Below are 12204 nucleotides of genomic sequence, written 5' to 3'. Positions count from 1 at the left end.
AATTCATTGCTTGTGGCAGACATCAAATTGAATTTATGGGGCAGCTCATTAAACTTCAAGTTGGCCTAACACATGTTACACTTGTGTCTCTCTAACTTGTTATTATTTTTGTGTTTTTTTGTTGTTCCAATTAGAGAGCAATTGACAAACAAAAAGAAAAATGTATAAAAAAGAAATAAACGAAACTGGTCAATGACAGCAGCCACTGCACGCTTACCAATTGCTGTGGCTAATTAAAAATTAACTACCAAAATAATAAAAAGAGATGAGACACAAGTCAAGAGTTTGAGTGTGAAAAAGAGAGTGGCTGGCGACTGCTGCAATGTGTTGCAATCGATTGCGGCTATAAACTTCTTTGGAGACGACTCCGCTTGCCACAACACATCAGGTGCGGCCTAAAGCCTTCAGCCGCTTAGTAAGTGAAACCCCCCTCAACAAAAAAAGGCTTGACTGCCTGTCTGTCCGAGTGTCCGCGAGTCCGGCTGTCAGTCAGACTGCCAAAATATTCAACTCTTCTGCCATGCCATGCACTGTGAAAAAATGTTATGTAATCCGGAGTAGGCTTAAACTTGAATTTCAATTCAAGCCAACACTTGTTTATTTAAGTTAGATATTTTAAAATTGTATCTCAAGGATATACTTGAAAAAATATGAGATTAAAAATGCTCTGCTTGAAAAAGAAATGGAAAACATTTTGGGAGTTTAAAACTAGATTCAACAACTATTTGATTCAACTAAATATTATTAATTTTAAAGAAATATCTAATCAAAAATTTAAATTAAAGTTTATTTAATTAAATATGTTGAGCTTAATACTGTTATTTATTTGCTGTGCAGAAGTCCAAGCCCCTTGGCTCAGTTGTCATAACTTTTCAGTGAATATTCCACGAATTAAACCAAAAAGGTTTTGGGGCGCCTCGCTTAATCAAAACGGCAGACAAAAAACCAAAAAAACAGAAAAAAGACAACAACCACAAATGCTTGAAACGTTTTCCACTGAAATCTAAGTTCAAAGCTGCGTTGACAACTAACTCCTCGCCTTGACCTTGAACCCCGCCCCGTCCCCGCCTGTGCCGTGCCCCCACAAAGCTAGCCGCTTGCCAAAATTGGTCAGGGCACAGATAAATCAGGCAGCCAATCTGTCTGTCTGTCTGTCTGCCTGTCGGTCAGTCTGTTGTGGGTCGCGGCTTTAAGCAAAGGCAAAAGATCGCCAAATATTTTGATATATTTCTAATTTTTGGCATTGGGTCTGACTGAGTTTACCTGCTTAGCTGGAATTTATCCATAAAAGATATGTTTCTGTGTGTGTGTGTGTGGGGGGGAAATTAGTGTGTGTCTTGTATTGTTATTGATTCGTTTTCCCAAGACATAAATCACAAGTGAAATGCTGCATGCCTCAGTGCCGCAGAGGCGTAGACGTGGCCCAAACTAAGCAGCAGCAGCAACAGCAACAGCAGCAGCATTCTCAGCATCAAAATGTCAACTTTATTTTTGTCAAACTGACAAGAATCACACACACACACACTGATATGTGGGTGTCCATGGTAGTAGTGTGTGTGTGTGTGTGTGTATGTTGTGTGTGTGTTGTGTGTGTGTTGTGTGTGACTTTTGGTTGACCCAGACATGAGCTATGGCCAATGAATCACAAGAGATGCGAGAAGCAGACGTAATATATATATATATATATATATATCTTTTTGGTGATATACTAGCACATAAGACCCTAGCAGCCACAGCAGCCACAAGCACACAGTGATCACTCCAAATGATGAATCACAATTAGAAACTAAATTATTTATGACTAATGAATAGGCAGACATCGTCGTCATCTAAATACCCAAAAAACCTATCGTTTCAATATTAATAAATACTTATATATAATATATAGCTATCTGAGCAAACGATAAGTTTTTTATAATCATGTTTAGAGTATAATTTGCAAGTATTTATAATCTTGTTGAGTTGGGCTCAGTCAACTTATTAACCAAATAATATATATAATAACAATAATTCGTCCTTCGACAATTTGTTCCTATGTCAGCTATATGATATAGTAGTTCGATCTAGATGATTTTTTGTCCAAGTGCTAGAAGCATTCTAATATGCATATTGGATAAGTTTGGTTGGAACTATCTGGTGAATATAAAAGTATTTCATACAAGAACTCAGCAAAAGGATGCTAAAATTATTTATTAAGAAATAATTCCAATAAATATCACATTTAAACTTACTTTTAAGTGTTATCTTATTATAAAAGTATGTGTAATAAATTCGAAATAAATATTAGAATTGAACTATCTTTTCAACTGTATTTTAGAAGTCTATCAAACTAATCGCATTTTCACTAAATCGTCTGTCCACTGTACAAAAAATGCGTTGTCTGTGCAGACACAAATAATTATTTATATATATATATATATTCAAAAACATATATATATAAATATATGTATATGTGTATAATTCTATGAAGATCGCACAGTTGGTCCGCCTCTGGATTCTTTATGCTTTTGCTGCTGCTGCTGCTGCTGCTGATGTTGTCTAGGAAATGTTCCGGGAATGCTCGCATCATTTTATTAATAAAACTTTTGCATTTCTCCATTAATCATTTAGCTAGAGAGAGAGAGAGAGAGAGAGAGAGAGAGGGGGGCAGGCTGCTGCTGCTGCTAAACATATATTGCAATTGCTTAATTATCGTGGGCATTAATTTTGGACTCTCCACACAGATTTGTTATTCATTTTTTCTTTTGGTTTTCAAAGCAAATCGCATTGAGTTTTTGGCGGGTGCTCAACCCGTTTAAGACCAAAGAGTTTAGGTGTTTATGTGTTGGTGTGTTGGTGTTAAACAGACATGTTGTTGCCGTTGTTGTTGCTGTTGTAGTTGCTGTTGCTCATTCGGGTGCCGTAATTTAAAGTAACAGCTCCTCAGTGTGGCCATTTAAATGTTAATTAAATGCTCGGCTGCCTTTCCCTCAGTCTCTCAGACTTCAGGCTTTGGGGCACAGCCCAATGGTTTTTAGCTGCTTTTTTCTCTTATACATATATATAAAAATATATATCTTTTTTTGTGCAATTCAAACAGCTGCGTTTTTATTTATGTTTTGTGTAATCGCATAACAACAACAACAACAACAACAAGGAGACTTCAACAACATGTTACAAACACGGCGCGCCTCAAGTTCTTATAAAGAGATAAACTAAGAGCTTAACGCCAACAATTCCAACAACTACACCAACAACAACAACAGCTACAACAACTACAACAACTACAACAACAATTTGTTTGGCAACTTACGCACAACAGCAACAATTTTAATGGCAACGTTTCAATTTGATTTCTGCATTTCAACTCGACTCTTTCTGTACCCTGGACGCATTCCAAACTGATAAAAGGGGTATCTTCTAGTTGTGTAACAGGCATAATGAAATATCTGTGTCTCCATAAAGTATTTCAATTGGGTTCTCAAACCGGAAGTTGAACAATTAAATTACTGAACATGAACCAGGATCGATAATGAACAATTTGGTAACAATTTCAACAGATATAACATAAATATATATATAATTTACACTATACGGAATGGCACTGATAGGGTCTGATTTAAGATCCTTTTATGTTATTCAGAGTGTACAGGAAATGGAACAGAAATAAGAGTTTGACTATGAGATATATATGAAGTCATCAACAGAAACAATCGCAATTATATCAATCTGTATCGGAACCAAATTACGATTAGCATCAATAGCTATTGTACCTGATATATATTCATGATCAGCATCAATAGCTAGTCTGTCTGCACCATAAATATCAATTTGACAGCCTGATGTAAACTATTGATCAGCATCAAAGAGCAAACATCTCCATCTGTCTGCACTATGAACATCAGCAACATTTTCGATTTATAAAAGCTTACTGCCACGTTACAGAGTATCTACTAGTCGCACACTGTCCTCACTCCAGCACTCTCACTGGGTTTTCCATTGGAAATTTCAGCGCTGCGGCGCCTTAAATGTTTCCCGGACAGACAATGATGAACTGTTAAATGTTTTAGATCTCCAGCCATGTCGAATATCAAATTAATCGCATCCATCCATTCCTGTCTGACACCTAGTCTTTGAGCAGAACCACCCTGTGGTCGTGATGGGCATTGTTTTGATCTCATTGCGAGTTCAATAACCCTCCCCGTTTTGGACGGATCGCTGTCTGTCTCCGGCTGTATCTTATCTGACAAATCATTAAATATGTGCACACATTACATATTACATATATTACACACAGGGGTCAAGTTTAGTTTATTTTAATCTCTATGTAAATCTTGAGTTTATCTCATTTTGCATCGCTGGCAAAAATCATTTACCAAAGTGTTTACTCTTTTGGAATGTTCTTTTAAATATAGGTTTGCTTGACTTACTTTATATTGAGGTGAGTCTCCGTCAAGCACATAAAAGATATATATTCTCTATCTAATTATATATATCTATTTAATGTCTGACAATTTGTTAGACTAGTGTCTTCAAGTGCATTTAATCTTTGCGTAAAGCAGCAATTTCCTTTTCTTTTATTTAATATTATGTAATTTATCCCATTTAAAGCATATTATGCAAAGAATAACTTTGGCAAATTTGCGTGTTTATATTTTATTTTATTTGCTTTTATTAATTTGTATTTTGTTTGTTTGTTTTCTTCATCGAGAAGATCAACAAACTGGCTGCCTCTGCTCTTAAGTGGGGTATTTGATGGGCGCAGGGGAGTTAGTACTTGAGAGGGGGTGGAGGAGCGGGTGGTGGAGGGGGTTGGTCACGATTGATGGCACGCTTTTTTTTGTTTACACTTTGCACGCGTTTCAATTAAATTGGAATGTGTTTCAACTCATGCGCCTTGTGTTTTCTCAAAGTCAACAAAGAAAACTATGCGCAACATGTTCCACAAGCGGACAGTTTGACATTTTGGCAACCGACAGAGCAGAAACACCAACTGAAACTCAAGCAACAACAGCAACAACAACAACAACAAAATACCTTTAACCAATAACAAAGCAAACATAACGACTCGACTCGACTTCAAAAACTCAACAAGTTCAACTTCAAATGCAAAACTTACAATTGCAAAAAGACAAAAAAAACATAAGCAGAAAAATTGTAAAAAAAAGACTACAACATAAAAAGTAAACTCAAGTTTGTGGCAAGTATTTTGTAGACACGCGGCTGCTGTCCCAAGTCTTTTTGCTAATTGCTTTGCAGCTGTAAAAGGGGCGTGTGTCACGCCCACACACACACACACACACACACACACATGGCAACAATCCTAACTCAGTTTCAAGGCGAGTCTTGTGTCTTTGTTGGCCAAGCCGAGAGAGTCTCCTACAAAAGACATAAACCCCATTTGCAGTTAGCTGCGTTATTGCGTTCATGCAAATGACTCTGGTTAATTAGAAAAAGAAACAAGCTAAAGCTGAACAATTATGGCTCGTTGAGTTCTACAACTCAAGCCAACATTGCAGTGCGCATTAGCCAAAAAAAAAAACAAATAAATAAATAAAAATACAATAAATAAATTGCGTTACATTTGCACAACGTATAATTTATGCATTCACAGAAAAATAAAGACATTTCATATTAATAATAACTGTACAGCGCTTAAGCAAAAACTTAGTCTTGGACCGAAATTTTAGAATTTGTAATCAAGTTCGTTGTCTAAGCCAAAAAAAAAGTCCGTTAATCAAAACTAAGCAACTTAGATCAAGTTAGTTATCTAAAGCAGCAATATATTCTCAAGTTTGATATGTATTCTTAGATCGAATCTGTTGAAATGAAGTACCCAAAATGAAGTATCGAAAATCCAGTTTACTGTCTTCATATTTCTCATTTCTAAGCACACATTTTTGGTTTGAGTTTGTAGATCTTATTTCATTTCAGACTTTTCATTCCAGAACAACATTTCTTGCTATTAAAATATATATATATTCATTATTATTATCATATATATAAATATATTTGTGCTACTCTGATGTATTTTGCGCAAGTCATGCAATTCATATTTTTCTCAATTTTATCTCAATGTGCGAGACTGAAAACAGGCACGATCACAATTTGAGTGATCGTGACAATGTCACGATTCTTAACATACAGTTGCAAAACGGTAAAAGGAAGGATATATATATGTATATATATTTGTACAAGCCGAATACGTTGACAATACGTTGTCAGATATGTCAGCATTTCCTCACACGTCACAAATAAATGAGCGAAATTCTTTTTCACACCTGACATTTTTTTGATGTTTAAATTGGCAAGTCAACTTTTTGTGTTTAGAAGGATGATTTTCTGACATTTTTCTACTGTTTCCATACTGAGAACAAATTTGTTATTATATTTATTATGGTTAGAATGATCTTTTCCTTGCCATACCCACTCAAGGCTAACTGTTTCTGTATATTTAAAACAGTTTATATCATGCTTATTGCCATGACACAAAGCTGTCGTTTATTAAGTTGCAACAAATGTGATCAGTGAGCAAGATAAATTATACTGGGTACCCAAACTAGGAAGTGTTCCATGTCACATTTATAAATTAATGCAATTAATTGCAATTAACAACTAATTTGCATTTAACTTACGCGCCGTGGAAATCAATTGGCCAAGTTCTTTAAGCCAGGAACTTGTTCGAGACTACGTTGAGGTTAGAGTTGAGGAAGATGTGTGTAAATCAACCCGACAATTCTGTCAAATTTGCAATCACAAACAATAAATTGAAATTTTTGCGCGCTGACATTAAGCAGAGATGCGTCGTAATTTTGCATGTGTAATAAATTATATAGATACAATTGTGCTCATCTGTCAAAATGTGTAAACATTTCAGTACAGATTAACGCTGCTTCCGTATATGCCAGGAGAATGTAAAAATACACAAAAAACCGTAAGATATTTTGAATGATTTTTTTTTTATTTTTTTTATTGCTGCTTCTTCTGCCAAAAAAACAAAACACTCGCTGAAGAAGCTGATCACTGATCACTGATCACGTTCGATGCGTGATATTTGATCAATGTTCGACAACAACAACTGATCGCTTAGAAGTCCCGAGACGAACTGACTCTGCATACTGAATATGCCCCAAGCACGACCGAAACCGAAACCGAAAGTCCAGTTGCGCGACGACGTTCGACGACAACGACGATGACGACGGTGACGACGAACTTCGTTTTCTCAGTCGCGATGCAGACGCAGACTTCGTCTTCGCTATACAAATTTGGGCAGCAGTCGTAGAACAAGTTCGCTTTCTTTGTTCGATGCGGCTGCCTTCGTTTTGGTCGTTGACTGCGACGGCGACGGCGACAGCGACGGCGACAGCGACGGCAACGCAACGCACACTGCAACTGCGACTGAGGCTAAGGTTGAGACTGCGACTGCGACTGCTGCTGCTGCTGGTGCTGCTGACGCTGACTTTGCTGCTGACGTTGTCGCTGCAGCTGTTTTGTTTTCGTTGCGCCCCCGCAGGGTAACGAAGCGGCTAGAAAAGAGTTGTGATATACCCTGTACTCTGCTAGGGTATCTTGATTTTGTGCTTGCGTATGTAGCAGACAGGTATATTGAGATATCTATTTGTAGATAGTTATAGTGAGTCAATTATTAGTGACTGTGCTGAGTTGTGCTATACCCTGTACCTTTTTGTGCAACCTGCTGCTGTTGATTATATGCACAGGTGCTTAACAGACAGTTATATTCAGATATATAACTAAATATTCACATAGAGGCAAGCACAGCGCAGCGGGCAAGTATTTTAAGAGAGAATAAACTTTTTGAATAGGGTATCTCTTAGTCTACACTTATGTACAACTTGCTGTTCTTATTAGTGTAGCTGCCGGCTGCTGGCTGCAGTTGCTGCTTTTTATGGTGCTTTGCCGTTCTTCAGTTGCAAGTTGTTAAGTTAAATATTTGCGCTTCGAGAAGCAGCCAGTTTTCGAGCTGATCTTCGCAGCGAGATGGCCAAGACAAGACAAGAACTTGTTTCGCTGCCCTTGCCCAATTGTGGCGACACCAGCCGCTTTGCCCCACTGTGCCCGCTGCTGTGCCCCACTGTGTGCGCATCTGTCAAAAGGATTTGCGTTCCGCTGAGCCACAAAAGAGCCGTAAATCGGTTTAAGCGCAACACATTTATTGGCCTATTAGCTGCCGCTTAAAGTGAGTGGGGCAGCTTTTTGGACACCATGCCCCACCCACGCAGCAGCGGCAGCAGCAGCAGCAGCAGCAGCAGCATAATATAATCAAATCAAGCATAAAAGCTGATAACAATGCAGAAAGAGATAGACAGCGAGAGAGAGAGAGAGAGAGGGTTGTTAAGTTGACCCTTTTGGTCAATTAACTGATAACAATTCATTTGCATTTCGTGTGGGTTCCCCTCCAAGTCTATTGGCCATCATCAGCAACAGCATCAGCAACAGCATCAGCGATGTGTTTACATATTTAGTTAATTTGACAGCCATTTGATGAAGCCCGAAAAAAAGCCAAACTTTAAAGTGGCAATCGAATCGAATCTGTGAAAAAAGCGGAGAGTAGAGGAAAAAACCAAGACAAGTAGAAACACTTCACACAAATAATCTTCAAGATCTTCACTAATTTATGCTTGTCTTCTTGAAAGGGGTATGCACACTTTAACAAGCAACTTGTAACACCTTAATAGACGCAGTAAAGAAACAAACTGAACTCAAAAGCAGATTCTTGAATCAATTTATTACCAGTTAAGTGGCTAAATTGCAAAATGTCTTTTTATTTTTCTGCTCGATTCCAAATTACTTTTATCTAATTATGGAACTCTCTCCACAACCAACAAAAAATTACCCAAGTGTTTTATTTTGTTTATTTTGTGGATTAATTTATTCATACTACGTTCAAAGAATTTGCGCACCGATATGAACACATAAATTTATTTATAAGCTGATGAAAAAATTACTTAATGATGACAATTAACTTTTATGTGTTCAGAGAAGCCATCTATAATGCCATTTGTCTGATCAATTAATGCCGAATAAGTTCAATCAAAATTATCAAAACGATCTCTTCGAATGGTCTCAAAAACATCATTTATTATTACATAAAGTAAAAAATACAAATAAACAAATAAACACTAGAAAAATATAACAAAAATTACCATAAAAGATACAATTCCCATGCAAATTATGTTAAAGCGAAAGATACAGACTACCGTATACTCTGTTATCAGTGTAAGAAAAGCTTAAAGTAGTATAGGGAATATAATTGTGGATCATGGCTATATAACATCATATGGCAGGGTGTCAAACAGGTAGCTGAACCGCTTACCAAACTTAACCGATTGAAATTCGGAACCGGTTGCGGCATCAGAACTGAAATTCAACATTTCCTTAGAACCACTAATTAGTAAGATAAGAAAACGTCACCGCATATTGCAAAAATTCAAGAAATTGTAGAAAAAATTGATTATATTTGCCAGAACTCGGACTTTTTAGTCATGCTTTGGCTTATAGATTAATCATACATTTTCAGTTGAAAGTGTAAGGCTCGTTCAAAAACTTTAGGTTAAAAAAGAAGCTCATTTTGATAATTATTCAGCCTCTAGATTATTTCTACATATAAAGTCAAAAACCTGATTCTATGTCGAAAGTCATCCAATAGTTCCAGCCACAAAATCCGCATATGGAGCTGACCCTAAATTTCTCTTAGCCATAACTTTGGCAAAACTCAATAGATTTCCAAAAACCAGGGCTTTTTAGTTACAGTTCGAGCTATAGATTAATCCTACACTTAAAGTTAAAAACGTGATTTTGGCTCGAAACTGATGTGAAAATCCTATGCCCAAAAATAGGCAGACAAATAGAAAGTGAACGTGCCATAATCGGCAGCGGAAACAAAATATTTGTTGATTTGCTACGTGTAATTAATATATTTATTTATTTTGTTGTTATGCATCGTAGTTTAAAATGAAACTATGATCCAAGAAACCCAAACGATCTGTTGTTGAACAGAGTATAATGAAAATAGGGTTAGAACTTCGATTGGAGTTTGGGGGCCATGGTGTGTCAGCAGTTTGTAGTTGTAGCTGGCTCTGACCGCTGTCAGCCAAATGCAATTTGCTTGTTTTGTTTGAGCCGTCATTCAGGCCAGGTTTTTGTTGTCTGTTTGGCTGTTTGTCCATTTGTCTGTTTTTGTGGGCTAGGCCTAACTATTTGGAGCAATATGCAGTGTCATATGAGGACTGGGACTGGGTCTGGTTCCAAGACAGAGGCCATAAATCCCCACAGCTTGGCAAATTGTCAAGAGACACAGAGAGAGAGAGGGAGAGATGGAGAGATCTCAGTGAGATCTCAGACAATGTCAGCTGCAGCCCCACAGCGATAATTTATTTGATCACGCTTTTTTTAGCCAGATGTTTTGCGATGTTTTGCTTGTTGTTGACGGAAGCGCACGAATCTCCAATTGTCGCTAGAGAAACAAAGCGAATCTCGTCTTGAATTGCATCAATAATCAATCGATGAGCAGACAGATCTTAAATCTTGACAACTTCCTCGTTGGCTAAGGATAAACGAGAAAGAAAACAAACTTCTAATTGAGTCGCAGACACCATTGAAATTCTCAGCATTCTCGGATTGATTTCTAAACAGTATTCTCACATCTCGGCAATTATTTACCAAATTACTGACACACATTTGTTGTAGGCAAACAAAAATTATTGCTAAAAGCGATTAAATCCACAATGTTCTCGTTTGCCTTCTGGAGAAACGAGGCGAAGAGGAACCAGCACGAGAATGTCTCGCAGTTCTGGAAGGATTTGAATGCAACATTTGTGACGTAAGCAGCTAAAATATTGATTTACTCTTTCTTGTCATATGTTTACCATGGTTTGCAGCCTGCTCGGCTGGAGCTGGGTAATCTACACCATCGCTGTGATCATCATTACGATCTGCGCCTATTTTGCCTACTGCGACAGCTGCCAAAGAACGGAGACAGTTCGACGCAGACGCTTCAATCAGCGGACCCAGGATCGGTGAGTTTCGTTGCCAATTCTAGGAGTGTTCCACAATTAGGGGCAAATTCTTCAAAATTCAACTGATTTTCAAAATGAGGGTTTTTTGATTAGGGTTGGATTTTTAGTTTAATCCTACATTGAAAGTTGAATACCTGAAAAAAGGATATGCATCTCAGTGGCATAACTATAGCAAAACTGAACCGATTTCTAAATACCAGTCATTTTTGGTCATGGTTTGATCTTTAGTTTCATCCTATATTTATTGTTGAAATCGTGATTCTTGGTCGAAACTGATCAACAATTTCTAGCCAGTGGTTTAGCCTCTATGTTAATATTACAAAAAATCGATGTTGGATGTTGACACCCAATTCTCATCAAAACCCATGCTCCCAAAAGGAAATTTATTTTTTCGACCCAGGTGAAAAGCCCACTCCCAACGCAACTGAAAATTAATTGAAAATCCAAAGTTTTTGATCTTTGGTATGTAGAGCAGGAGCAGCAGAAAAGTACATCAAATATTTAAAATGGAATTGTTTATTTAGTCTCTTGTTTTTGGCACCTGGTCAATTAACTGCTCGTTTCGATGCTTAGACCACCGCAGAAGCGACGACCGAATGCTGCTTATCGGGATCATCAGATATATCGTCACATCATTCTCAGCCTGGGCAAGTACATGAGGAATCCGGAGGGGGTGCGTCCCTTCATCGATCACCTGGATCATTTGTATCCGTTGCGTCGCTCCCAGGCGAATATGGCGCTAAACATTGCAGTGGAGGCAAATGCCGTCGTATCTTGAGTTCTGGCCAGCGCCGATGCCTTTGTTTATTATCAAAATTACAAAAATAAAAATAGAACAAACACATGCAATACAAAATTAAAGACAAACCGCAAAATGTACAAAATAAGATGTCGTCGTTTTCCCCGTTCTTCAGTTCGTGCGCAGGCCTAAAAATATGCAATGCTATTTTTAACAGCGTTAACGCTTCCAGTGTGTACAAGCGGCTGGAAGGCGACGACCAAATATAAACAAATGCCATGTGCGTCGAAAGCTCTCTCTCGCTCTCAGTCGGCGAGAGAAAAGCGTCTCCGTTAAACTAGGCGAAAGCTCTCGCTTAGCTGCTCTTTCCTGTTGCGTATGCTTGCAGGCGCACATTCCAGCAAGCGTGCTCTTTCGCTCTCACTGTCTCTCTGGGCGTTAGTCCAGTTA

General features: G+C 37.8%; 1 protein-coding gene across 2 annotated transcripts; it reads left to right on the top strand.

Annotated features, from left to right (window-relative positions):
* The first annotated feature begins 10670 nt into the window (after positions 1-10670).
* LOC6558529 lies at positions 10671-11877 on the top strand. 2 transcript variants are annotated; one of them, XM_001983243.2, is made up of 3 exons: positions 10671-10819; positions 10878-11015; positions 11589-11877. In XM_001983243.2, exons 1-3 carry the CDS (start codon positions 10725-10727, stop codon positions 11791-11793), a joined length of 438 nt encoding a protein of 145 aa, XP_001983279.1. In that variant the 5' UTR covers positions 10671-10724; the 3' UTR covers positions 11794-11877. The 2 variants fall into 2 exon arrangements, with proteins under 2 accessions (XP_001983279.1, XP_032597082.1); XM_032741191.2 differs by having other exon boundaries at positions 10674-10819; positions 11540-11595.
* Positions 11878-12204: the final 327 nt, after the last annotated feature.

Source organism: Drosophila grimshawi, unplaced genomic scaffold, assembly GCF_018153295.1.
Source record: "Drosophila grimshawi isolate 15287-2541.00 unplaced genomic scaffold, ASM1815329v1 contig_44, whole genome shotgun sequence".
NCBI lineage: Eukaryota > Metazoa > Arthropoda > Insecta > Diptera > Drosophilidae > Drosophila > Drosophila grimshawi.
The sequence above is the reverse complement of the archived record's forward strand: the minus strand, read 5'-3'. Positions and strand labels throughout refer to the sequence as shown.